This window comes from Oncorhynchus kisutch, unplaced genomic scaffold (assembly GCF_002021735.2).
Source record: "Oncorhynchus kisutch isolate 150728-3 unplaced genomic scaffold, Okis_V2 Okis06b-Okis10b_hom, whole genome shotgun sequence".
In the NCBI taxonomy this organism is placed as follows: domain Eukaryota; kingdom Metazoa; phylum Chordata; class Actinopteri; order Salmoniformes; family Salmonidae; genus Oncorhynchus; species Oncorhynchus kisutch.
Genome location: NW_022261983.1, coordinates 2,503,404 through 2,531,396, shown reverse-complemented (window position 1 = coordinate 2,531,396; position 27,993 = coordinate 2,503,404). Strand labels below are relative to the sequence as shown.

At 42.3% G+C, this 27,993-nt stretch overlaps 1 protein-coding gene across 4 annotated transcripts; it reads left to right on the top strand.

Moving 5' to 3' along the window:
• The first annotated feature begins 205 nt into the window (after positions 1-205).
• On the top strand, positions 206-25,001 carry LOC109877297 (heparan sulfate glucosamine 3-O-sulfotransferase 6-like). 4 transcript variants are annotated; one of them, XR_004206833.1, is made up of 4 exons: positions 206-1,174; positions 22,420-23,203; positions 23,332-23,373; positions 23,783-25,001. XR_004206833.1 is itself a non-coding variant. In XM_031814114.1 (2 exons), the coding sequence occupies exons 1-2, from the start codon at positions 606-608 to the stop codon at positions 23,036-23,038; spliced, it is 1,188 nt and encodes a 395-aa protein (XP_031669974.1). In that variant the 5' UTR covers positions 206-605; the 3' UTR covers positions 23,039-25,001. The 4 variants fall into 4 exon arrangements, 1 of the variants encoding a protein (XP_031669974.1); XR_004206831.1 differs by having other exon boundaries at positions 23,332-25,001; XR_004206832.1 differs by having other exon boundaries at positions 22,420-23,373.
• Positions 25,002-27,993: the final 2,992 nt, after the last annotated feature.

Sequence of the window (27,993 nt, the reverse complement as noted above, 5' to 3'; positions counted from 1 at the left end):
TTTAAAAGTTGATACACCGTGTTAAATTGTGATGGTATTATTTTCTGTGGGCTGTAGATTGATTCAAATGTATGCTTGTTACACACCCAGGTCTGGAAGGATGAAGAGAGGTGTATAACAAGTACAGTAGAATAAAGAACCAGTAGTTGACAATAGCTTACACCATTGAATGCTGCTAAACGTCTCATGGGGCATGTTGTCCATTGCTGGAGAAGGGAAGGGTAGAGATTGTTGGGTGTGTCAGCAAGTCTTTGAAGGAGAGGGGAAACCGTGCATGGGAGATCACCAGAGCTGACTTGAGCGCACAGCAAGGCAGTGGGATCATTACTCAATGAAAATTGAAGTATTGAGCCATGCAGAATGACAAATGCTTGTTTAAAAAGGTTAAAGACCCGTTTTCTGTCTTGTGTAATGATGCGTGACAACGGTATGAGGATAACCTTGATAAGTTCGACGACAATGCTCCAATTTTGGGGTGTTATGATTATGAAACTGCTACACTTTTCAGCATTCAGTTTATAGAGAACATTTAGGCTACTCAGCGTAAGGGAAAGTAGTATGCTGACAACATTTTGCTCCTTGCTCACCGAACAGGACAGCGACTCATGGGATGTAGTGTGGGCTGTAGAACAAGGCTCAACTTTGGAAAGGCGCTGTCCAAAGTATCCGTGTGTTTTACCATGGTCGTGATTTTCACCTATTTCTTTTACTGTTTTACCGGATTATGTGACTCCGCGCCGAGACAGATGTTCGACCATCACACTGTAAACAGAGACTATGATATATCGGACCGTACGTACGACAACCTGCGACCGTCAGCTCGACTCTATCCTCACCAGCCGGGCGCACCGACTCCCTGGAACAGGACAGACACTTCAACGGGCGCCGCGCTCCACCGTGCAGACGAACAGGTCGCCAAGCTACAGTGGGTTGAAGGCGGACTGCTCCCACAAGAGATACCGGAGAGCACCAAGGAAAATCTAGCTGCTAACGGCATCCCGGAGTCCAACACATTTGAGAGTAAGAAGTTCCCACAAGCCATCATAATCGGTGTGAAGAAAGGCGGAACGCGCGCTCTGCTGGAGTTCCTACGGATTCATCCGGACGTGAGAGCTGTCGGGGCAGAACCTCACTTTTTCGACAGGTTCTACGAGAAAGGACTTGAGTGGTACAGGTAAGGTACATATTCTGCTACTTTACAATGTCCATGGAGTGTTTATCAGCGCCAGTAAAAACCATTCTAGCCTACTCTGATATTTCGATATCTTGAATCGAATCTGTGAATTGGGGGCCGGGGCTGCTTTTCATACATATCAAATCTGTTGCAATACAAACATCTAACATATCATTTAGTAGGACTTGTACTGTTCACAACAGTTTCAGTTGAAGCTGCATGTTGAGCCTTGGAGAAAGATGACACCTCAGCCACTGTAGGATGATGAATGGAGATAGGATGACAGGTAGATGAGGAGCAGTGTTCTCCCCTGGGGAAGCTATTCACCTGTGAAGAACTCTGCTGAAGGTCTTGTCAATAACATACATAGATATTTGCACATTGACAGTCAGATATCAAGTACTGTGTGTGTGTGTGTGTGTCTGTGTGTGAGCGTGTGTATGTGTCAATACAACCCTGCCTGACTTGATGTAGATGAAGAGGTTATAAATCCCTGGGGTGTTAATCCTCATGACAGTGTTTTAAACACCATTTCTTCAGTTCAACATGACTTCCCATATTAACATACAATCCATGTCTATTCTATTGGAATGGAATGGTGCACTCCCATTAAAAGCCCATGTCATCTTGAATGATCATAGGCTTTAACCTGACTTTTTCCTCCTTACTAGCTCTGATCTTGCTGATTTATTGAGGAATAATGTACTTACTATGACTGAGATATGTGGTTGTGCCACCTAGCTACGGTATTGTAAGTTTAACTGTAAGTCGTTATGGATGAGAGCATCTGCTAAATGACTCAAATGTTAAATGTTAACTTAAATGTTACAGTCTCATCTTTGTAGGTAAAGAGGGTGGAATCAATAAGCAGGCCTAACTCATTGTCTATACTTCATATACAGCAGGAATTGGTCTCAATAGAAGATATACATTTCTTTGCAGTAGTTAGATTTTGTATTTGGCCAAGAGTGAATACAGCCACAGTGTGATACAGGCTGAAACATATAATGTCTTGGCATATACAGGACAAATCTCCACCCAGGCACTGTAGCTACTTTGGAGGTGATAGGATCTGCTGGTAATAGATGACGCAGCTGACCATAGCTGTAATTGGGGTGTAATTATGGCCCTAGCAACCCTATTGCAGGGATATGGATGTTGATGGCCCTCTACCTGCCTTACTGCAGGCCTATGAAGCTAGAGAAGGCTGGAGGTTCTGATTACCTTCAGATGTCTGGACTGGAGGATCCTGCTGGAGAATGTCATAGCTGAGGAGAGAGACTGTTTGACAGCGCCTAGAAGCGCTGATCTAGGACCATGTTCCCTCTGTCCATGTAATGTTATTCATTATGATCTAAAAAGCTAAACTGATCGTAGATCAGCACTCCTACTCTGAGACATTTTATGAATAGGGTTTTGATGTTTTCATCCTCCCCAGTGTCAGGAGTTTGTCCAGAAGTTTTCTTTTAAAAACCATATGACCTGATTAGAAAAATGATCTGGTCCCATCATAACCCATATAAATATTTTTTTACAGCTGATTTATTACTACAACTAGGGCCTGAAGTTTGCTCAGGAAAAACTCTGGGCCCCAGGAAAACTATTTCAGGCTGTTACGGCAATTTCAGGTAACAACTCAATAAAACAAGTTTCAAATATTAGGAAAATGTCTACACATTTCAGCTGTTTCAAAAACATTGCTCTGCTATTACCATTTAAATTGAATACATTTGTATCTGTCACATGCGTGGAATCCAACAGTGAAATGCTTACTGTAAGAATTATACTGAAGGAGTGTTGGCTCAACAAGACAATTCTGTTCACACTGCCCTGCTTCAAGGGGGACAACTGTTGGGAGCGTGTCATGTGCTCGAAATATAGCAAGTACGTAGTGTTGTAAAAGTACTTCAGTAAAACTGCTTTAAAGTACTATGACTATGTTTTTTTAAATATATCTGTACTTTACTTTACTATTTATATTTTTGACTACTTTTACTTTTACTTCACTACATTCCTAAAGAAAATATTTCATATTTCCCCTGACATCCAAAAATACTCATTACATTTTGAATGCTTTGCAGGACAGAAAAATAGTTAAATTCACACACTTATCAAGAGAACATCACTGGTCATCCCTACTGCCTCCGATCTGGCAGATTCACTAAATACACATGCTTCATTTGTAAAGGATGTCTGAGTGTTTGAGTTTGCCCCTGACTAAAAAAACAAGAAAATTGTGTCATCTGATTTGCTTTATGTAAGGAATTGTATACTTTTACTTTTGATGCTTAAGTATATTTTAGCAATTACATGTAATTTTGATACTTAAGTATATTCAAAACCAAATACCTTTGGACTTACACTCAAGTTGTCATACTCGTCGAAATGAGTAGACCAAGGTGCACCGTGGTAAGCGTCCATCTTTCTTTATTTGATGAACACCAATATATATATATATATATATATATATATATATATATATATATATATATATATATATATATATATATACAGCCGTAATGTTCTGCAGGCTACACAGTAACTATACAAAAACCAAGATCCCACAATCTAAGGTGGGAAAAATGGCTTCCTAAGTATGATCCCAAATCAGAGACAACGATAAACAGCTGCCTCTGATTGGGAATCATACTAGGCCAACAAAGAAATAGAAACATAGATTTGCCCACCCAAGTCACACCCTGACCTAACCAAATAGAGAATAAAAAGGCTCTCTAAGGTCAGGGCGTGACACAAGTAGTATTTTACTGGGTGAATTTCACTTTTATTTAGGTCATTTTCTATTAAGGTATCTTTTCTTTAAATCAAGTATGACAATTTGGTACTTTTCCCACCACTGCAAGTATGTCAGTTTATATTTGAGTAATACATGTACTGTAGCTGACGGTATTTTGATGAAAAGTGTAGTAAGTGTGAAAAGGCTCCACGTTCTTTAGTTTGGCCGATTCCTCTGACTGTGTTTGACATGTTTAGGATGACAATGATAGTCAGAGGATTGGGCTACATACAGCACATACTGATCTAGGATCAGGATTTTGTAACTACAGCACATACTGATCCAAGATCAGGCTATTGTAGCCACAGCACATACTGATATCGGATCAGGCTATTGTAACTACAGCACATACTGATATAGGATCAGGCTATTGTAGCTACAGAACATACTGATCTAGGATCAGGCTATTGTAGATAAGCCTTTCTCTCATATAGAAACAACATGGAGGAAGATGAAGTGGGAGAGAATTTGACAGATAGTTTGAGTTTGAAAAATAAAGTGAAATTCTCATCTGTAATTTAATATTTTAATTATTTTTTCTTAATCTTTTTAGCAGCATTTAAACTTAAAACATACGAACACATGGAAACACTTCTGCCACTGATCATTTTAGCATGCTGCTGGTACCCCCCCCCCCCTCTCTCTCTCTCTCTCTCTCTCTCTCTCACTCAGGCACACACACTCTCTCTCCCTCCCTCCCTGCATCCCCCCCCCCCCCCCCTCTCTCTCTCTCTCTCTCTCTCTCTCTCTCTCTCTCTCACTCACTCAGGCACACACACTCTCTCTCCCTCCCTCCCTGCATCCCCCCCCCCTCTCTCTCTCTCTCTCTCTCTCTCTCTCTCTCACTCACTCAGGCACACACACTCTCTCTCCCTCCCTCCCTGCATCCCCCCCCCTCTCTCTCTCTCTCTCTCTCTCTCTCTCTCTCTCTCTCTCTCTCTCTCACTTACTCAGGCACACACACTCTCTCTCCCTCCCTCCCTGCATTCCTCCCTCCATCCCTCCTGCTCTCTCTCTCTCTGTTCATTAAGAGTGGCAGATGAAGGAGATGAAGTGTTTATGTATAATATCTGCGACAGCAGTGGTTTCCAGGAGGCAGGGCAGGGTAGTGTGGTACTATGTGTGTTTTAATTGCCGGGGCTGTAGCAGGCACAACACCATCACAATCACATGCAGATGTGGCCACGGCAACTAGAAACAGTGTTCAGTCACATAAGTGATGTCATGAGCAACACATTGTTTGAACAGACAGTTGATGAAATTATACAAACACTACAGTACGTATGTTACCATTCTGTAGTGCTCAGCTACAGTACGTATGTTACCAGAACCATTCTGTGATGCTCAGCTACAGTACGTATGTTACCAGAACCATTCTGTAGTGCTCAGCTACGGTATGTATGTTACCAGAACCATTCTGTAATGCTCAGCTACAGTACGTATGTTACCAGAACCATTCTGTAATGCTCAGCTACAGTACGTATGTTACCAGAACCATTCTGTAGTGCTCAGCTACGGTATGTATGTTACCAGAACCATTCTGTAATGCTCAGCTACAGTACGTATGTTACCAGAACCATTCTGTAATGCTCAGCTACAGTACGTATGTTACCAGAACCATTCTGTAATGCTCAGCTACAGTACGTATGTTACCAGAACCATTCTGTAGTGCTCAGCTACGGTACGTATGTTACCAGAACCATTCTGTAGTGCTCAGCTACAGTACGTATGTTACCAGAACCATTCTGTAGTGCTCAGCTACGGTACGTATGTTACCAGAACCATTCTGTAATGCTCAGCTACAGTACGTGTGTTACCAGAACCATTCTGTAGTGCTCAGCTACGGTACGTATGTTACCAGAACCATTCTGTAGTGCTCAGCTACAGTACGTATGTTACCAGAACCATTCTGTAGTGCTCAGCTACAGTACGTATGTTACCAGAACCATTCTGTAGTGCTCAGCTACAGTACGTATGTTACCAGAACCATTCTGTAGTGCTCAGCTACAGTACGTATGTTACCAGAACCATTCTGTAGTGCTCAGCTACAGTACGTATGTTACCAGAACCATTCTGTAGTGCTCAGCTACGGTACATATGTTACCAGAACCATTCTGTAGTGCTCAGCTACATCAGTTATGTGGGATGTAATAAGATCATAATCATTGCTTGCTATTCAGTGTTTTGTCAGAAGATGCTGCTGAATAGACTAACGGGGCAACACTTTGGGGCCAGTGAAAGTAAGATGGAAGGTGAAAACAAGGTGATAGGACAAGCAGGGAAGGAACATAAGAATGGATTAAACAAGAGTTATTCCTTTCTTCTTCACGGTGCATTGTTTTCCTAGAACAGTTATTGTTATCATATACAGTACAATGGCAGATATAGAGAAACAAAAAGCCTGTACCCAGATCTGTCTGTGCTGTCCTGCCAACTCCCAGCGACCATAGGAGTTGGCAAGACAGTACAAACAGATCTGCGACCAGGCTATGAAATTATTGTCACTGAATCTTGAAGAGTGTGAAAGACAGTGAATCTGTTTGCATTCACATTAGATCACAGAGAGAGGACAGTGACAGTTTGGTGGTGGGAACGCATCCATTTGGAACAATTGTAACCCTCTCACCTGGGTGTCATGTCAGTGTGTGTGTGAACTTCTGTCTTCCTCTCAGAATACATGAGAGCTGCATACCATCAACAGAGCTTTAGCTACCCGCCAAATGGCCTGTGAATCTCGCTTATTGTATTGGAATATAATAAACTAAAAATATAGCTTTGAAATGCTTTAAAACGAGAACAATATTACAGTTTTTTACAATCACTTTGCCACTAATTTCGGAACCTTGATGTCATTTTTCTCCAGACACAAAACTTACAACCAATGATCAAAATGCACATTTTTCAAAACTCTAACACTTTTTCCAATTGCTTGGATACAATACACATAAAGCTAAGATCATTTGTTCATTGAACTAAAATCACCTGCCTGTTCAAAATGACACAACTTAGCATCAAAGTATTACCATTTAAAAATGCAATTCACACATTACATCTGAAATGACTGTCTATTCATTTCATTACAATTATCTAACTATCAATTGATACAACTGCTCAAAATGAGAAGTAACTGTTGCATTACTCTTAATGCAGAGTTGTATGGAAACTGACAAACAATATTCCATGTTTAGATCATGAATGTTTCAGGATAACGAGATCCATTGACACCAATTACCGTGGAACATGATCTAATTGGACTTCATTATATATCGATGTAATATTTCATCATCATTCTATATCAGACACTGTTTCTATGGTCCCATGTACCACTTTTCCAGACCATGTTTTCAGATTTGACATCACTGTTCACTCACTGGCCACTTTATTATGTACACATATCTAGTAGTGGGTAGGACCCCCTTTTGCCTCCACAACAACCTGAATTATTCACGGTGTTGTATGTTAAGAGATGCCCTTCTGCACACCACTGTTTTAAACAGATGTTATTTGAGCATTTGTGGCCTTTCTGTTAGCTTGAATGAGTCTGGACATTCTCCTCTGACCTCTCTCATTAACAAGGTGTTTTTCCCACAGAACTGCCGCTCACTGAATGTGTTTTGTTTATCGCACCATTCTCTGTTAACTCTAGAGACTGTAGTGCATAAAAATCCCAGGAAGGCAGCTGTTTCTGAGATGCTAGAATCACCATGTGTGGCATCAACAATCATACCATGGTCAAAGTTGCTTAGATTACGCATCTTGCCCTTTCTAATGTTAGGTCGAACAACAACTTAAGCTCTCTACTCTACATATTGAGTTGCAGGCAGCCACATGATTTGCTGTTCAAATGTAACCTTCCTTGATGAGCTAAATCAGGTCTGTAGAGCTGATGGCATGGCCTATGTCATTGTGTGGGATAATGTCAGGTTCTACCATGCTCAAATGGTGCAAGCATGGTTTCAGGCCCATCCACAATTTACCACCCTGTAAGTACAGGGAAAGGAGTAGTTACCACCCTATACTCTCCTTTCCTAAAACCCGATTGAGGAATTTTTCTCCACATGGAGGTGGAAGGTATATGATAGGCGCCCTCACGAACAAGCCACCCTTCTCCAGGCCATGGATGACGCATGCAATGACATCACGGCAGGCCAGTGTCAGGCCTGGATTCGCCATGCTTTTACAGTAAGCCAGGTGAGGAACACTGCAGTGATGTTTTACAGTAAGCCAGGTGAGGAACACTGCAGTGATGTTTTACAGTAAGCCAGGTGAGGAACACTGCAGTGATGTTTTACAGTAAGCCAGGTGAGGAACACTGCAGTGATGTTTTACAGTAAGCCAGGTGAGGAACACTGCAGTGATGTTTTACAGTAAGCCAGGTGAGGAACACTGCAGTGATGTTTTACAGTAAGCCAGGTGAGGAACACTGCAGTGATGTTTTACAGTAAGCCAGGTGAGGAACAATGCAGTGATGTTTTACAGTAAGCCAGGTGAGGAACACTGCAGTGATGTTTTACAGTAAGCCAGGTGAGGAACACTGCAGTGATGTTTTACAGTAAGCCAGGTGAGGAACACTGCAGTGATGTTTTACAGTAAGCCAGGTGAGGAACACTGCAGTGATGTTTTACAGTAAGCCAGGTGAGGAACACTGCAGTGATGTTTTACGGTAAGCCAGGTGAGGAACACTGCAGGTGATGTTTTACTGTAGTTTTTTGATTTTTTTGTAGCTAATTATTTTTGCTTTGATTCAAAGAAACCTGAGTGATTTTATTGTATTTCATCAATAAATTTCAGATTTTGTTAAATGATTCCACTGTGTCTGTAGTATTCTCTTTACCAGTCCTTTTACAGTGATGTACTTACGTGTAGTACCATAATGAAACATGTATCACATATTTTGTACTACAATATTTAATGATTGTACGAACAACTACACAGTGAAACTATCGGTATCTTGTGTGAGGATGATCTAAATTAATGTTCCTATGGTATTTCATGATAAATTAGTTATTTGAAACAATGATTCTGTAAGTGCAAGGTTTCTTTAAAGATATGAATGCACAATGCAATGTTCTGAACATTGGACAGCCTGTGTTACAAGTGATGACCATTTTGAATTTTGTGTCTGGAGTTTTGAAAAATGACCACAAGGTTCTGAAATTAGTGCCAAAGGGAGTGTAAAAGACTGTATAAATGAGTTATCTACAACTGTAACTTATCTACGTTGTGTGACCCTTTGCCTCATGCAGATTTGGGACCAAGTGCGTTGTCATTGACAGAGAGACACATGATTATGGACAGAGAAAGATAGTTGGGGGAGCTGACAACAGTGCAGTGTGATAATATGTCTGGAGCCATGTGTCCTGGACAGTGAAATATGATGACTGCATCTGATTCTAATAGAGTGGGAGAGGGACTGCTCATGCACTGTCATAAAAACCCTTATCATTTATGACTGTCAACCACAGGGACATACAGGGGCAATATGCATACTGGAGAGACTTAATACACACACACACACACAATCCTATCCCACGCATTGTCTTCCAAAAACCATTGTCTGCTATGAGACAAAACTGCTCAGACCTCTTTTAAGTGTTTTCCACTGACTTCTCTCTGTGATTCTTGCCGGCTCTTTTCCTCAGCTTTCCGGAGCTTTAGTGTTTGTGTGTGTGTGTGTGTGTGTGTGTGTGTGTGTGTGTGTGTGTGTGTGTGTGTGTGTGTGTGTGTGTGTGTGTGTGTGTGTGTGTGTGTGTGTGTGTGTGTGTGTGTGTGTTTTAACGGTACATCCATGCGTGCTTCTATGCTTGTGAGTGTGTGATTGCTTGCGTGTGTTTGTCTGTGTAGTTGCATGTGTGCCTACGGACATTACTAAACTAGAAAAAGCCACAGAATGGTCCCATCAGAATCAAAAGGGGGATTTAATGACTTTCTGTGTTGTTTCATGGGTTTAAATAGACTTAGGGCCAATGTTTTTCATATGGGCCCTGTGAGAGCCACACCAGACACAGTTGAAACAGGAAAACCGGCAAACCTCAACTTTCCGTGGCACAATGGCATGGATTGTTATGCTTATGTCACCGCGACATGGGCACAATGAAGTACATGAGTTGTCACTGTTTTTATAGATCGGCCTCCTGTTGTTGAAGACTTTATAATGAACTCATTTGTTTTTCTACTTTCTTATGAACGTTTTGGATCTTTATTGTATGGAAATGACAAAATGCCTCGTTGGCTCATTCTGGGGGAAAACATTTGTCATTTAGATGGCATGTGAACATCTTTACAGGAAAAGCAGGGAGGGACTGGGAGAAAACAGACTTCTTGGAAAGGCTGATGGTAGAAAATACTCCTATTCACTTTTCAATTTGATTAATGGATTGATGACTAACAAATATTACAAATATTACAAACCACTAAATCATTGTGTATACCAGTGTGACACCGCCTTAAAGACTTGATTTAAGACAGATGGATCAAGAGAGATCATGGAATTCTATCCAGTCCTATTGAGTTATACTGTATAAATAAACCAAATTGTATGAAACATGCTTTTCAACATTTGTGCTTTCTCCTGCTAACCTCCCCTCCCCTCCCCTCCCCTCCCCCTCCCCTCCCCTAGCCACGCTCGTTCACGTGAGAGTGAGCTCTGTGAGGCCTCCTGGGTGGTGCAGTGGTTAAGGGCGCTGTACTGCAGCGCCAGCTGTGCCACCAGAGACTCTGGGTTCGCGCCCAGGCTCTGTCGTAACCGGCTGCGACCGGGAGTTCCGTGGGGCGACGTTCAATTGGCCCAACGTCATCCGGGTTAGGGAGGGTTTGGCCGGTAGGGATGTCCTTGTATCATCGCGCACCAGCGACTCCTGTGGTGGGCCGGGCGCAGTGAACACTAACCAAGGTTGCCAGGTGCACAGTGTTTCCTCCAACACATTGGTGCGGCTGGCTTCCGGGTTGGATGCGCTAAGAAGCAGTGCGGCTTGGTTGGGTTGTGTATCGGAGGACGCATGACTTTCAACCTTCGTCTCTCCTGAGCCCGTACGGGAGTTGTAGCGATGAGACAAGATAGTAGCTACTAAACAATTGGATACCACGAAATTGGGGAGAAAAAAGGGGTAAAAAATGAAAAATAAAAAGAGAGTGAGCTCTGTTCCATTGCATTTCTGAAGACAAAGGAATTCTCCAATTGGAACATTATTGAAGATGTATGTTAAAAACATCCTAAAGATTGATTCTATGCATCGTTTGATATATTTCTACGGACTGTAATGGAACTTTTTGACTTTTCGTCTGCTCCTAGTGATCGCACGTCATGAATTTGGATTTGTGAACTGAACGCGCTAACAAAAGGAGGTATTTGGACATAAATGATGGACATTATCGAACAAAACAAACATTTATTGTGGAACTGGGATTCCTGGGAGTGCATTCTGATGGAGATCATCAAAGGTAAGTGAATATTTATAATGCTATTTCTGATTTCTGTTGACTCTAACATGGCGGATATCTGTTTGGGTTGTTTTGGTCTCGTACTCAGATTATAGCATGGTGTTCTTTTTCCGTAAAGTTTTTTTTAAATCTGACACAGCGTTTGTATTAAGGAGAAATGTATCTATAATTCTGTGCATAATAGTTGTATCTTTTATCAATGTTTATTATGAGTATTTCTGTAAATTGATGTGGCTCTCTGCAATATCACCGGATGTTTTGGAACTACTGAACATAACGCGCCAATGGAAACTGAGATTTTTTAAATATAAATATGAACTTTATCGAACAAAACATACATGTATTGTGTAACATGAAGTCCTATGAGTGTCATCTGATGAAGATCCTCAAAGGTTAGTGATTAATTAATTTCTATTTCTGTTTTTTTTTACTCCTGTCTTTGGCTGGAAAAATGGCTGTGTTTTTCTGTGACTTGGCTCTGACCTAACACAATTGTTTGGTTTGCTTTCGCTGTAAAGCCTTTTTGAAATTGGACACTGTGATGAGATTAACAAGAACTGTATCTTTAAAATGGTGTACAATACTTGTATGTTTGAGGAATTTTAATTATGGGATTTCTGTTGTTTTGAATTTGGCCTGCACTTTCACTGGCTGTTGTCATATCGATCCCGTTAGTGGGATCTTAGCCCAAAGAGGTTTTAACTAGACAAAATGGATCTCCACTTATTTTTCATATTGCTTTCATAAAGATGAAAGAATTATGAATAAGATGCTGTTCTCTTGTTCCACTCCTCACTTTCATACAGAAAGATATTCTAAAAACATACAGTAGGCAAGTTGTTGAATGTGCATGTCCTCTTATCATGATTTGTACTGTGTATGAATACAATCAAGCATACAGTACTCAGCCAGTCAGTGAATGTGCGCAATGATGATATTGCGTGATTCATGAAAAGATCATTACTGCATTTCAATTTCAGGAAAACTCCAATACGCAAGTGATGTCATCAATATTTTGACAGCTTGTCAATTGGCTGACCTTTACCCCTGACACCGAAGGCCTCAGCCAATCGGATTGCAATTAAATGATAGTATAAATCCTTTCAGGGCAATGGCATAAGGGCACGGGGAAACATCAATACCACTGGAAATCCCATAGGCTCACAAAGTGCCATCAATTAAGTAATGTAGTAATCAAATCAAATCAAATGGTTTTGGTCACATACACATATTTAGCAGATGTTATTGCGGATGTAGCGAAATGCTTGTGTTCCTAGCTCCAACAGTGAAGTAGTATCTAACAATTCACAACAATATGGACGTGATGATTACAACAGGTGGATTTTCACTGTCCTTGTTGGTCATTGTTGTTATCAGTGATATGCTCATTGGTGTTATCAACCACATGTTCAAATATCTATTGCAATGACCATTATGGAAGCCAAACACAGTTTAAATGGGCTGTTTAGCACACAGCTACACCATACTCTTTCTCTACACATGAAAAAGGTACTGTAGGCCACTCACTGCATCAATCCATGAGGCTTGATCATAGCATTAGTACCGAATAAGAAATTATGTGTGTAAAACTAATAATGACTCAGTAATCATTAACACAATGTAAAAATGTAATGATTTATTATTTAAATATTGAAAATGCGTGGGCTCCGGAGAGAAACAAAATGGTGCAGTTTGAGGTGGGTGCTGGAGATGGGGGTGTGTGCTAGTGGGTCTGGGCAGATGTGATGTAGTTGATGTTTGTATGATGTTGTCAATTGTATGTGTATGTTTTATATTGTTTATAAACTATGAAAACATTTTAATTAAATACAAATTCCAAATCAATTAAGGGTTTTTTCTTCTTTAAATCTTACACAACAATGATTTAACTCTGCTAAACTTATAAAAACATACTATTACTGTATTTTAAGGTAGAACACAAAATCTCACAGCATCACTCTCAGTCCAGACAATGTATAAAACGGACTATAAAAGTAACCCATTATTACAGTACTCAAGCCTGATTTTCCATTAGAGTAAAGGGGATTTTCCCCACACCTCATTCCCTCACTGTCCTGCCCTTGGGCCATTAATGATAAGTAGAGGCTGAATGCCGTGTTGAGTTGTCTAACAGACCAGGAGTGGCTGTGGCATTCAGTTGCAAACAGAACAGGAAGTGGCTGTAGTGTTCAGTTGCATAGTGTTTTAATAGTGTTGGGCCTGGGTGGGTTGGAGGTAAGGTGGAGGTGGGGGAGGGGTGGCGCCATTGGGATACGGTAGGCTACTAGGCCCTATACTCACACCCCATATGGTGGGAATTATAATAATTTGAGATGCATTGTGGTCCATTTTAAGCGATCCCAGAAAGTACTGAGGAGACATCAGAACGCTTTGCCGTTTTAGCTGCACTCCCAGCAGTAAAAAGAAGTCAGTCAGTCAGTCAGGAGTAGGAAGGAGAAGCGTGTTTGTGAGGAGAAATAATAGCTCGCTTCGACAGGCCAAAATAAAATGTTTCAGATGCCTTGGGTTGTCATGCATGGTTTCTCTGCCATCCCCACAAAGAATAATGTTAGGTTAAAAAGGATGAAAAACGTTTAATGGAAATAAGCTGAAATTACCCTGAGGGCTCACGGGCCAATGGCTTTGTCACACGTAATCAAACTGTTTCAAGTTCTCAATCATATGAGAGCTAAATGCAGTAACGTACAAATCTTGTAAATATATGTTTGTAAAGATAACTTTCATATGTATGTACAGTTGAATATAGAATGGCAGCAGCATGTCATGGACTTGACCGTTGGCGTCCTACAAAAACAGAGGCCAAACCTGGGTGCAAATGCTATTCAAAATCATTTGAAATACTTTATTTGTGTCTCACTAACCTTGCCTGCAATTAAACCAATAGAAAGGTCCCAAAAGTCCAAGCTCCGGCCGCCTGGCAATCGTGGGCAGTCTAAAACAAACACTTAAAGTATTTGAAAGATTTCAAATAGTATTTGAGCCCAGGTCTGACAGCGGCTACATGGTTTTTGACTGCTTGGCCTATGTACTTTAATGTGTGTAAATGTTGAAGCCATTAGCCGTTCTCCAGAAAACTCTCCGGCGATGCATCATTGACCTCCGACCCTGTGATGATACTTCATTATGATCGGGCTCTTCTATTCTAGTCACTAATTAGTAATGGGCTCCACTGCACTTCATCTCTAAAAGAGAAGCCTACGCATGTGCCCGACACACACGCACACATTTATTTTCTTTTTTTACAGATTCGGCAAGTCCATCTCCTCTCTATCACACCAATGATAATGGTATCCTACTCCTTGTTTAGGAGCCTTAAAGAGCTTGGGTCTATACGGTTCAATATGCATTTTTGTCCAAATTGAGTTATTGACATAGCCTTGTTCTGTTCAATGTTCTCTTCCTATATAATGCTCTAAATACCCCCAATTAATGTTGTAATTACCTCAGAATCATATTTTTGAAATAGAACCTTTTAGTCCCAAGCTCTGGTGTAGATACTTCCCCCTACTCTACTATATATTATGTATAACCATTATTTTCCTCTTCCTGTCTGAGTATGAATGGGTGGATGTGGGCAGTGGAGCCTGATGGGAGGCACACTGTGAATCCACAGGTGTGTGTGTGTGTGTGTGTGTGTGTGTGTGTGTGTGTGTGTGTGTGTGTGTGTGTGTGTGTGTGTGTGTGTGTGTGTGTGTGTGTGTGTGTGTGTGTGTATGTGTGGAGGGAGGCTGGGAGGGAGGGAGGGAGGGAGGGGGTGGAGAAGTGGTGTGGATGTGAGGCTGTGTCTGGGGTGTGTGGGTACTGTATCTTTGAGACTGTCTCTGACCCCATAGTGTTTGATAGAGTGTCATGGGGGGTGAGGGGGCAGGGGGAGTCAAGGCACCAGTGGTGTGGATGCATGTGGGGGGGGGGTGCATGTGGAGGGGGTGATGTTGCTTTGATTCAGATTACTCAGACATTGCACCCCCAGCATCATAGAATGTAATGGGCGAGGGGGAAAGGGGGGGGGGGGGTGCAGTGATGTGGATGTGTGTGTGGTATGGGGATATCAAACATTGGGGCAATCATGGGGGCACCCCCAACTTGGCTCCATCGCTACAGCTCTGTGGGTTCTGGTCTTTACTGAGACTGGTCCAGAGTGTTGTTTATTGCTTGGCTAGTGTTGGTGTTCAACCTCAGCAGTCCTGCTTATAATGTGAAGAAATAGCCTAATAGTTTATCAACATTTTAAGCTAAATGTTTTTTTTATGGTAGTGGTTCTATTAATTTGTTATCAATCGCATCTGACAACTGTCCCAGACTATGTTCGGAATATTTATTTTGTCGCACAGAATAGAATAGGTCAACTTTTGTACTATGGGGGATAGTAGATTGACATAAGCTAGTGCTTTTGCTGTTCGTTAGGCCTACTCATCTTGTTGGCTGACGAAAAGTAAATGTGGACAGTTCTTCAGATATCATCAATATGCGCCTCAGAATTGAATAAGGACCCATGCAGTTCCGTCCCCGATGTGTCGGTCTTGACTTGTAGCCTGTGAGAAAGACCCGACCGACCACCTTACTTACTGTGAGAGGTGCTTCTGCACGCAGCAGGGAGAAAGGAATTATAATGATTATATTCAGCACAGCACCCACTGGCCACAAAAGGCATGTCTTTTTTAGGGGGCATTACGGCCACACAAAGGGGATGCAGCCGGGAAATTCGAGGCATTATCAAGTGCTTGTCAAATTGTGAATGAGAGACTGATGAAGTGTGTACAGCCTTCAAATCAAATCAAATCAAATTTATTTATATAGCCCTTCGTACATCAGCTGATATCTCAAAGTGCTGTACAGAAACCCAGCCTAAAACCCCAAACAGCAAGCAATGCAGGTGTAGAAGCACGGTGGCTAGGAAAAACTCCCTAGAAAGGCCAATACCTAGGAAGAAACCTAGAGAGGAACCAGGCTATGTGGGGTGGCCAGTCCTCTTCTGGCTGTGCCGGGTAGAGATTATAACAGAACATGGCCAAGATGTTCAAATGTTCATAAATGACCAGCATGGTCGAATAATAATAAGGCAGAACAGTTGAAACTGGAGCAGCAGCACAGTCAGGTGGAAGTTGAAACTGGAGCAGCAGCATGGCCAGGTGGACTGGGGACAGCAAGGAGTCATCATGTCAGGTAGTCCTGGGGCATGGTCCTAGGGCTCAGGTCAGTTGAAACTGGAACAGCAGCATGGCCAGGTGGACTGGGGACAGCAAGGAGTCATCATGTCAGGTAGTCCTGGGGCATGGTCCTAGGGCTCAGGTCCTCCGAGAGAGAGAAAGAAAGAGAGAAGGAGAGAATTAGAGAACGCACACTTAGATTCACACAGGACACCGAATAGGACAGGAGAAGTACTCCAGATATAACAAACTGACCCCAGCCCCCCGACACATAAACTACTGCAGCATAAATACTGGAGGCTGAGACAGGAGGGGTCAGGAGACACTGTGGCCCCATCCGAGGACACCCCCGGACAGGGCCAAACAGGAAGGATATAACCCCACCCACTTTGCCAAAGCACAGCCCCCACACCACTAGAGGGATATCTTCAACCACCAACTTACCATCCTGAGACAAGGCTGAGTATAGCCCACAAAGATCTCCGCCACGGCACAACCCAAGCCTTGATGAAGTGTGTACAGCAGAGCTCATGCCTTTCATGCAACATTAGAGTCTTGTCTGCTAAATGAACTAGTGTAACCCAGAGCCATATGGCATAACCAGATCAGGGCCTAACATAAAGACAACTTAGAGTATGCCCTTCTGTTCTTCTGAAATAGACTACATTTTCTGCACATCATGTTTCTTTAGACCTGTCTAAAATATTTAATGGATTTATTGTGATGGTGTAGGCTATATTACATGAATTTATTAGACTTTTTAAAATGTAGATCTTCCAAAGGTCTGCATCAGGCTATGTGTGGAAGCCAGAAAATGCTAAAAGTGTTTATGTTAATTAATGGTCATTTACCATGAGACCAACAGTCATTTGTATGACAATCACCGTCTGACAAAATGTTATGACCTCCACAGCCCGAGCCATGACACCCTACTGGCACCACAGCCAGGCCAACACTATGACTGTTCAGCTCAGCTGTCCCTTAAGAAGCTGTCACAAAGACCTGACATCAGAGACAGTTCGCCAGCATGTCGGCCTGCCATGATCCATGATAGTGTCATAGTGTTGGCCCGGCCATGGCTTCAGTAGGGTGTCATGGCTAGGCCTAGTTAAATAAAGGTTAAATATATCTATAGATTTTTAAATTCATTGTCACACGTACACACGTCAAAGGCTCGGTTGCTCTCTTCTTGTACAGTGTGTCCCGTTTCTTGTTGTAGTGTTTCATCTGTACATCCAATCACATCATCAGAGACCAGTTAGTGTTTTCTCTTTGGGGAAATGGAAGCCTACAAATGCTCCTTTGACATGTTTACATTCTGTAGGTGAAATGCAGTTAAACTGGAAGAATGTTTGGATAGTATCTATACAGAGTAGAGTTAAAACATCCACTGTGCATTTAGAATGTCATTGTCATTTACATAACATCACATAACAGTCATTAAACCTAAAATGTTCCAGGTTTAAGCCTGATATTGTGCCATGTCATTCAAGGAGAATACAGTACACAACATGCTATCAAGCTATCCAGAGAGGCAGGAAGCACTGCATAGTGGGAAAGGTTTCCACAGTCAGCCAGACAGCCCTGCCCTGCCTGTCCCCTAGGCCGTCTGTCTCTGTCCGACACCCTCTGTGCACAGCAGGGCTGCTGGGAGTTGTTGTTTTCTTCAGCTTGCTGTTTGCTCTCCTGCCTGTTTTATGGGGCTGATTTTCAGTCTAATTGGATCTCACAGTTCTGAGTCCGTATTCAAAAAGCGTCTCAGAGAAGGAATGCTGATCGAGGATACGTTTTGGCTTTCAGATCTTAATGAATAAGATTTTATGAGCAGGGGGGATCTGATCCTAGATCAGCACTCCTACTCTGAAATTCTGTGAATATGGGCCCTGAATACTTAGAGACTACTTCCAACAAGCTCTGTGCTCTATATGCCTAGTGAGCAGATCCTCCAACGTCCATTTCAATCAGCTTCTGCCTCTGAGTAAAGTTGAGGCATAATGATTAATTTACACTTCTAAAGCAGAATGGTGTGAGGTTTATACAAATAAATAGTGTTTCTTGACTATTGATATTATAAACATTTTGGTACAGTCATGATTCTTAATTCAGTGAAGTCTTAGCAATTCACGTTTCCATAGACAGAAAACTTCCCATGTTTTATTACAGGAAGGCACAGTATGTTGTGTAGTAGTAGTAGTACCAGTACTTTACAGGGTTATGATCGTGAAGGCAGGAAATGTGTCAGCCACATCCTAGCCGCGGGGGGTTTTACGCTCCGCTCCGGATTGGTTGCTACATATCAGTCGTATAATCAGAAGCATATCACTTCAGGGTAAAATACCCACATCCTCCAACAGCGGGGACCCACTAGCTAATGTGGCTAGCTCAGCAAAGCTCTCCAAGAAAGCCCCAAATAGAGAAGTCTACCTCGCCCTGTTGCTCCCTTTCCAAGTGCTGTAACAGTCAGACATAGATGTTTTAGCTAGCTCTTGGGGTACAGTTTTAACTAGCTCTCGGGCTACGCTATGATTTAGCTAGCTCTTAAACTAAACTATGTTATAGTTAGCTGGACGATTGCTGTTCCTTGTTTTTAATTTAGAAGAATGTCCTTTGAAGCACATGTCCCAATATTCTACAGATTCATATTGATTGTGCTTGACACTTAAGGCACACAAAGACATTGATAATAGGGAGAGAGTGGCTCTTATTGATTGTGTAATGATGAGGCAGATTGTGAGGGGGGATAGATAGGGACCTGGGGAAGGTGGCGAGAAGGGGCATCACATTAAATATTTATAACTATGGAAGGAGATGTCCTTATGGCCAATTACAGCAATGACAAACATCACTTACGAGGGGAGACACCCAAGGCCAGACAGGAGACAGACAGAAGAGCCACCCAACCAACATCATCACCTCCATATCTGTTGTCACTGTCCTGCCGTATCTGTTGTCATCACAGATATACAGAGACAGACACATCGATCTGGCAGAGCAGGACTGGGGACAGACAGACAGGACAGGTGATGAACATTTTGGGATGTTAATCATAAATGGGACGTGTTTATTTGCTACATGTAAACAGAAAAGACATTAGCTGAGTATAATGCTGCAGTGTTTGCTCCGTTCCAGACATTATTATGAGCCGTCCTCCACTCAGCAGCCTCCACTGGTGTTACAGTACCACTGCTCTAGTCTGTCCACCTGCAATTACAGGAGACCTAGTCTACAATACCCCTGTACTTTGACTACAGATGACTCTTTGAACTATTGTAAACCAGTGCTTAGCTCAGGGCTAATAGGGGGTCATGTTGTTGCTCCACTCTGTTGTCTGTATGATTTGAGCCTTTAGAGATTGTTGAAGCTCTCTAGAATGTCAACAGGGTTGAAGGTATTGGTCCACCTAGTAAATCAACTACGTTAAAGTCAAAATATGTTATAGAGAGATTATAGAGAGGAGTTAAATCACTGTTAGTCCTCAAAAACCAACCAAGATGATGCCCATGCTATCGATTACTTAAATATAATAGCATTTTGAAAAGTATTTAAAATAAAATATTAAATGTACAGAGGTGCTGTGTTTATCATGACTATAATCTGTTTGAGATGACTTATTAGTTTGATTCACTTCCCTCCTTTCTTGGTTTGGTTTTCAATCCAACTATAGTTCAGCTAAACCATTCTGTTTGAGTGCCATGTCATGTCTGGCAGCAGACACAAGGCCTAATGAACAGTTTGATTTACCCAGAAACATCTCTGAACTGTCGTCAAAGTCTCTGAACCATCGTCAAAGTCAGTCAGCAACCACTGCCAGAGTCCTGCTGGTGAATAACTGGCAAAATTAAACTAGGATCCCACATTGTTTGGACGAACTCTTTGAACTTCATTTGATGGGCGCTTCATCTGTTGTCAATCATAGAAGCAATTGAAAGGACTCCTGTCATTCTGCATTATTGTTTTGGCGAATCTTCAAGACTTTTCATAAAAAACAAACAGACTTTTTCATGTGCTGGCTGTCCATAGAGTATGTGTTGAAGTTGTTTATTTTCAGTAAAGCCACAATATGGTCTCCTTAAGAATAACAGACGATTCAGATGTAGGATCTTAATTTGGTCACCTTGTTGCAGGATAACTTTCCTACAATGCAGGAAATGTAAAACTTAGAGTTTATTTAAGGTTTAAAAAGGCTTCTGAAGCTTCTGATAAACTCAGACTTGATTTTCCCTTACGAAAAATGGATGAACCCCAGCAAAAATGTCCAATAGTTATATTCCACATAATAATTCACATACTGTTGCTGCAGGATTATTTTCCTGCTGTAGCAAACTGACTCAAATTAAGATCCTACATCTGTAGGCTTATGATGCGGATGGATGAATGAATGGATGGATGGAAAAGTAATTGCTATAAACTAACATTTCTTCTCATCCTTTGTTAAGTAAAACAATTTGTTCCCTGAATTCATTCTCACCACAAAACAGCGGCCTCAGACGTCAGTAGAGGATTGGACAGCCTCCATACATTACCCACAAATCCCCGAGACCAGACACACAAGGCATTTGACATAATTTATTCATCTGAATTTAGATGAAGCAGAATTATAGACAATAGAGCTAGGAGTTTTCCCTGGTCAGTACAGTATAGTACAGTAGATAAGATAATTAATAATTAGGTGGGTGCTTACATTTGTAGTATACAAGTTTGTTTGTTTGCATTTCCCACCCCCCTGAGACACCCTCTGAGAGTGGAGCCAGAGATCAGCCATTATCAGCGGTGACCCTGGAGCAATTAGGGTTAAGTGTCTTGCACAAGGGAACATCGACAGATTTATACTTTAGCTTGAACATCGACAGATTTATACTTTAGCTTGATAGTAAACTTCACTGAACTTGATTTTGGTGTTGTTGTTGAGGCAAACAGCCATGTCAGAACATTCACAGAACAGATAGGAGAACAGATGCTGAGAGAGGTGACAGAGGCTTATTCTTCTGACTGAACTCAATCTAGACTGTTTCTTATGGAACAGTTTCTTATGACACCTCAGTTACATCTTTGCCTACAGGACAGAGTTGGGACTCGATGTGTTGTATCTCTTTCCAGTATTCAGTATCTCTCACCAGTGGTTGTCTATGATCTAAGACTAAAAGTAGCTGTGAGAAAGGCGGTGTAACTGAGCTAAGCAGCTTAGCTAGCCTTGTGTTTCATAGTCGTCCTGAATTTGTTTCGTCTGGTATTGCTAGATTCTTCACAGAGCCTGCCTGCGGGGGGAACACATCACTCTGTGGTACAGGAAAGGGGGAGGACAGGGGGCTGGAGAAGGAAGTCTTAAGGAAATTGCTGTTAAGTGGTTCTTGTGGCTTTGGCTCATCAGATCCATATTGGCTCTGCGGCCTCCCAGTTTCCCATGGCTCCTATACCAGGACTGGGATGGGCTGGGGACTGGTTCATAAACATAGACTGTACTCCTTTAATCATTACTGTTTTGGAGAAGGTTTAATTTAGGTATACAGTGCTGGATTTGTGGCAGTTAAGAATGCAATTTTTCATACCTGAGCTTGTAGAGGAAAATATAATTTTTGGGAAATGAAATAGTTCCACTAAAAAAAAATAGACAAAGTTTTGAACTTGAAGGATGTATATCTGGCTCAGACAAAGATGTGTATCTAAAATGGTATATCTGTAATGTCTTCTCTATTTCTGTAAAAACACACAGATGTAAGAATCATAGCTAATGTACAGTATATTATGAATCAGTGTTCCAGCTCTTTATGACACTGTATAGTGTGAAGTTTGTCATGTTGTTGAGTGAAGGACAGTAACTGATTATTCTCCATGTCTGTTTTCAGGAACCTGATGCCTCGGACCCTAGAAGGTCAGATCACCATGGAGAAGACGCCCAGCTACTTTGTGACCAAGGAGGCTCCTCGTCGCCTCTGCACCATGAACTGCCACACTAAGCTCATTGTAGTCGTCCGCGACCCCGTGACCCGGGCAATCTCCGACTATACCCAGACGCTGTCCAAACAACCCGGCCTCCCCTCTTTCCAGAGCCTGGCCCTCAAGAATACCTCTACGGGATTGGTCGACACCTCGTGGAGCGCCGTGCGCATCGGCCTGTACGCCAAGCACCTGGAGAACTGGCTCCAGCACTTCCCCTTATCTCACTTCCTGTTCGTCAGCGGCGAGCGGCTGGTGTCCGACCCGGCGGGGGAGATGGGCCGGGTGCAGGACTTCCTGGGTCTGAAGAGGGTGGTGAGCGACAAGCACTTTTACTTCAACCAGACTAAGGGATTCCCTTGTCTGAAGAAGCCAGAGGGAAGCAGAAAGCCCAGGTGTCTGGGGAAGTCCAAAGGAAGGCCTCATCCACAGATCTCACCAGAGGTACTGCAGAGGCTCAGGGACTTCTACAGGCCATTCAACCTCAGGTTCTACCGGATGACTGGACAAGACTTTGGATGGGACTGAGCCGTCCACCAATGTTACATGGAAATCAAGCTAAAGGATGAAAAGGATTACTTTAAAACATGTGGAGAGGACACTGCTTTCATCAAGACAGGAAACACAAGACTGACATTACATTTGTCAATGAGGGAACAGGGGTTCTAGGTTACCACTTTGACTTGTGACATGGTATGCATTATACAAAATGTTGGCATTTTTTTGTATTTTATGGAACATGATATAAAGCTGTCGTTTCAGTTACAGTATGTGTATGTTGCTACATGTAAGAATAATGTAAGAACTCATTGTTTTGCCAGGGTAAAGTACATGAACCAGGAGATCATGATACATGTCACACAGTAAGTAGACCAAAGGACGTTGATGACTTGATACCTCTGTGTGAGGAGACTCATGTTACAATGGATTATACAAAGGATTATAACCAACCTGTTTCTGACCAGCGTGTGTGTGTGTGTGTGTGTGTGTGTGTGTGTGTGTGTGTGTGTGTGTGTGTGTGTGTGTGTGTGTGTGTGTGTGTGTGTGTGTGTGTTTAAGATACCGTAAGAAAAGTGTATTTATTGCAATAAGTGTACGTAGCTTTAATTATTCTTGTGATCACCCAACTAAGCAACAAAACATTTCTTTATCAGGGTTGACAATCCTTTTCTTTTGACTTGTGTTTTCAATGGTACTGTAGATCTAAAAACCAAATGTGTAACTATCTATCATTATCTGTCAAGTCAATCTAATACCAGACCCTGTTTACAGCATTTCCATTGGGACAGTATTACATTGGGACAGCATTTCCATTGGGACAGTATTCCATTTGGACAGCATTTCCATTGGGACAGTATTCCATTGGGACAGCATTTCCATTGGGACAGTATTCCATTGGGACAGCATTTCCATTGGGACAGTATTCCATTGGGACAGCATTTCCATTGGGACAGTATTCCATTGGGACAGCATTTCCATTGGGACAGTATTCCATTGGGACAGTATTCCATTGGGACAGCATTTCCATTGGGACAGTATTCCATTGGGACAGCATTTCCATTGGGACAGTATTCCATTGGGACAGTATTCCATTGGGACAGTATTCCATTGGGACAGCATTTCCATTGGGACAGTATTCCATTGGGACAGCATTTCCATTGGGACAGTATTCCATTGGGACAGTATTCCATTGGGACAGCATTTCCATTGGGACAGTATTCCATTGGGACAGTATTCCATTGGGACAGTATTCCATTGGGACAGTATTCCATTGGGACAGCATTTCCATTGGGACAGTATTCCATTGGGACAGCATTTCCATTGGGACAGTATTCCATTGGGACAGTATTCCATTGGGACAGTATTCCATTGGGACAGCATTTCCATTGGGACAGTATTCCATTGGGACAGTATTCCATTGGGACAGTATTCCATTGGGACAGTATTCCATTGGGACAGTATTCCATTGGGACAGTATTACATTGGGACAGTATTCCATTGGGACAGTATTCCATTGGATGATGAACCTCTATTATAAAGACTTTGTACACAGAATCCTTTTTCTTCTCCTTGGGTAAAGAGCTAATTATGATGTGATACTTATTTCACCTTTTAACGCAAAGTTATTTAAGCCTCATTTAAAATGATGCTCTTACTTGCAAACCTTTGATGCATCCAACAATGATACCTCACTTAGGGTACAGAAACACCATTTTGCAACCAAAACAGATTTGTATGTATAGTTTACCCTTCAATGATGAAACGCAATGTACAATGAGTATCATTACCTTGACGTTACCAGTTCACTTAACTCTACCAGGTCATTTGTAAATGTCATGCTTAAAGATTATGTTTGTCAAAGTTTATTTCCTTTCAATTCATATTACTCTGTAAAAATGTTCTATTAAACCATACTGAAGTTTACAACACTATTGTACATACTGAAATGAGAATATGTTGAGATGTTTAGTAAAGCTTCATTTGAAATGAACACATAATGTTAGTTTTTTTACTGAAACACACAGTGGTGCGGTTATGCTCTTGTGACCTGTCAGTGTTCTACTAGCTACAACAGGTCTCATTGAGACCCACCATCAGCAGACCCTTGGAGGTCTGTAGACCCAACTCTACCTCGTTTAGCATAGCCAGACCTTGTATTATTGTGTTCTGTGTATTCTCGGAGAACTCAGAAGCCTCGAATAAGAGGCTAAACTCTGTCTAACTCCTCAGTAGAAAACATGCACAGACCTCCGCTTCCCTCTTTCCTCTCCTCTCTTTCCTCTCTTCCTCTTCTCTCTCCCTCTCTTTTCCCCTTCCCTCTCGCCCCCCCTTCGATCTCCCTCTTTCTCTCCTTCCACATAGTGAGACCACATGTACAGCCTGAGAGCTGTGTGTGCTGTGGCCTTAAATGATGAAATATGTCAGCTGTCTTAAAAAGACCCATCCTTCCCTCTCTTGGCAGAATTAGCACCACTCCTTTCTTTCAAAAGGGAGAAAACACATCTGCTCTGGTGGAACAACTTTTTCAAAAAGGAAGCCAACTTTCCCCCTGAAATGTAGACTGGGATGGATGCAGAACAGCTCCAGGATTAACAGTTAATGAATGGGCTCAGTTTAGGTTTAGTACCCAGTTACCTTGGCAGTAGCACTACTTTCTGCCTCCTGCCTACCTCCACCCAGTAGTCTACAGTACCTCCACCCAGTAGTCTACAGTACCTCCACCCAGTAGTCTACAGTACCTCCACCCAGTAGTCTACAATACCTCCACTCAGTAGTCTACTGTACCTCCACCCAGTAGTCTACAGTGCCTCCACCCAGTAGTCTACAGTGCCTCCACCCAGTAGTCTACAGTACCTCCACCCAGTAGTCTACAGTGCCTCCACCCAGGAGACTACAGTACCTCCACTCAGTAGTCTACAATACCTCCACCCAGTAGTCTACAGTACCTCCACTCAGTAGTCTACAGTGCCTCCGCCCAGTAGGATACAGTACCTCCACCCAGTAGGATGCAGTACCTCCACCCAGTAGGATGCAGTACCTCCACCCAGTAGTCTACAGTACCTCCACCCAGTAGTCTACAGTACCTCCACCCAGTAGTCTACAGTACCTCTACCCAGTAGTATACAGTACCTCCACCCAGTAGTCTACAGTACCTCTACCCAGTAGGATACAGTACCTCCACCCAGTAGTATACAGTACCTCCACCCAGTAGGATGCAGTACCTCCACCCAGTAGTCTACAATACCTCCACCCAGTAGGATACAGTACCTCTACCCAGGAGTCTACAGTACCTCCACCCAGTAGGATACAGTACCTCCACCCAGTAGAAAACAGTACCTCCACCCAGTAGGATACAGTACCTCCACCCAGTAGGCTATGCCTGTCACACATTCCCACCTATCCGCCTCACTTAAATACGTCTGGCCACAGGCTAGTAGTGCCCTCAGTACCATCCATTTAATGTCCCTGGCTCACTTCATCTGTCCCACATTTTATTACATTTTATTTAGCTGTCTTGCTGATAGCTGCCTTTTCTGAGTGCCAGTCCAGTGGTAGGAGTGTGTGTGTGTGTGTGTGTGTGTGTGTTTGTTTTTGCCTGTGCCTGCGCGTGTGTCCATTTTTTCATATTCCCCCTCCATCTGGGCAAGTCGTTAGCACCAATGTCTTCGGTACCAGCCTAACAGTAAACTTAATGAAATCAGAGGAACATGAATCATTGGCTACATGTTTATTATACACTGGGCTGAACTACTGTGGCTCTAATGGGACTGCAACCCGACTGCAACCACAGCATGGTATGAGTGGATGCTCTGGGCAAAGCTGTCCCAAAACACTGCACAATGGGACCCGGAGGAATGGCTATGTATTTGAATCATTCCATTCTATGGGCATGCATAACATAACTCTCATTGATATCCACTGTCGGCATCCGAATTGACGGCTCTATGTACTGAAGATCTATGTATCTGCTAGATATGATTCAACCCTTTAATAAGTCTGGTAATGTGACAGATCATGTAGACAGTCAAAGACTCCATCCTGGTTACATTGAACATGCCATCGTAAAACAACCCTGACATCATTGCGCCCCATCGTGAAAACAGTAGTACCAAGACATCATTTCTCATACGCGAGCCAAAAGGGGGATTTTGTAGTTTAGAAGACTCTACTAAGTTATCCAACAGAAATGACAAACTGTGATGCTATGACTGTAGTATTACTGTAGTGTACAATAACCAATCATTGCACTTCAGTTTCCATACACAGATAATTCCACAGATAAACCCAGAGGGAAACTGTGATCCAGTTGTTCTGACTGATTTGTTTACATTGAAGAGGATGGAGGTTTTAACAATGTAGACCTATAAAACCCGTACATGACTGAAGGGGTACATCAATTAAATTACAGGTTCATAAACCATAATGTCTTCCTTTCCCCAACTAGGCAATTTGTTGTGGCCCTAGTGGTATGCAGCTCTTAAGAATGAGGCCAAAATTTGATGCATGCCATCACTTCCTAGCATTGTGGATTTGTTTACCCTTATGAAAATCACCTGACGTGGATACGGTTACAGCCCTGTAATTATTGGAGATGAACCGTGATAAGGGACCTATATATTTTGCGTAAGGGACGGATGAGACGTATATGGGCATATGGCAGACTAATCAGAACCAGTCACGAAGGAGGGTTGAACGATTTTGAGGGTTCTCAGTTTGAAGAAAAAAGGCTGATTTGTACACACCAGATAAAAGGCTGATTTGTACACACCAGATAAAAGGCTGATTTGTACACACCAGATAAAAGCAGGGCTACAGTGTAAAAGAGGTTTCTTTTGATTACTCATAAATGAAGACAGTCCGTTCTACAATACTCCACACACTCTGTGGTTAGGGTAGTACACTGTATCTTGTTAAAACAGTGACTCTGGCTTTAATTGTTCAGAGTAATTTGGGTCAAAATGGTTTAACTTTAAACCGGTGGT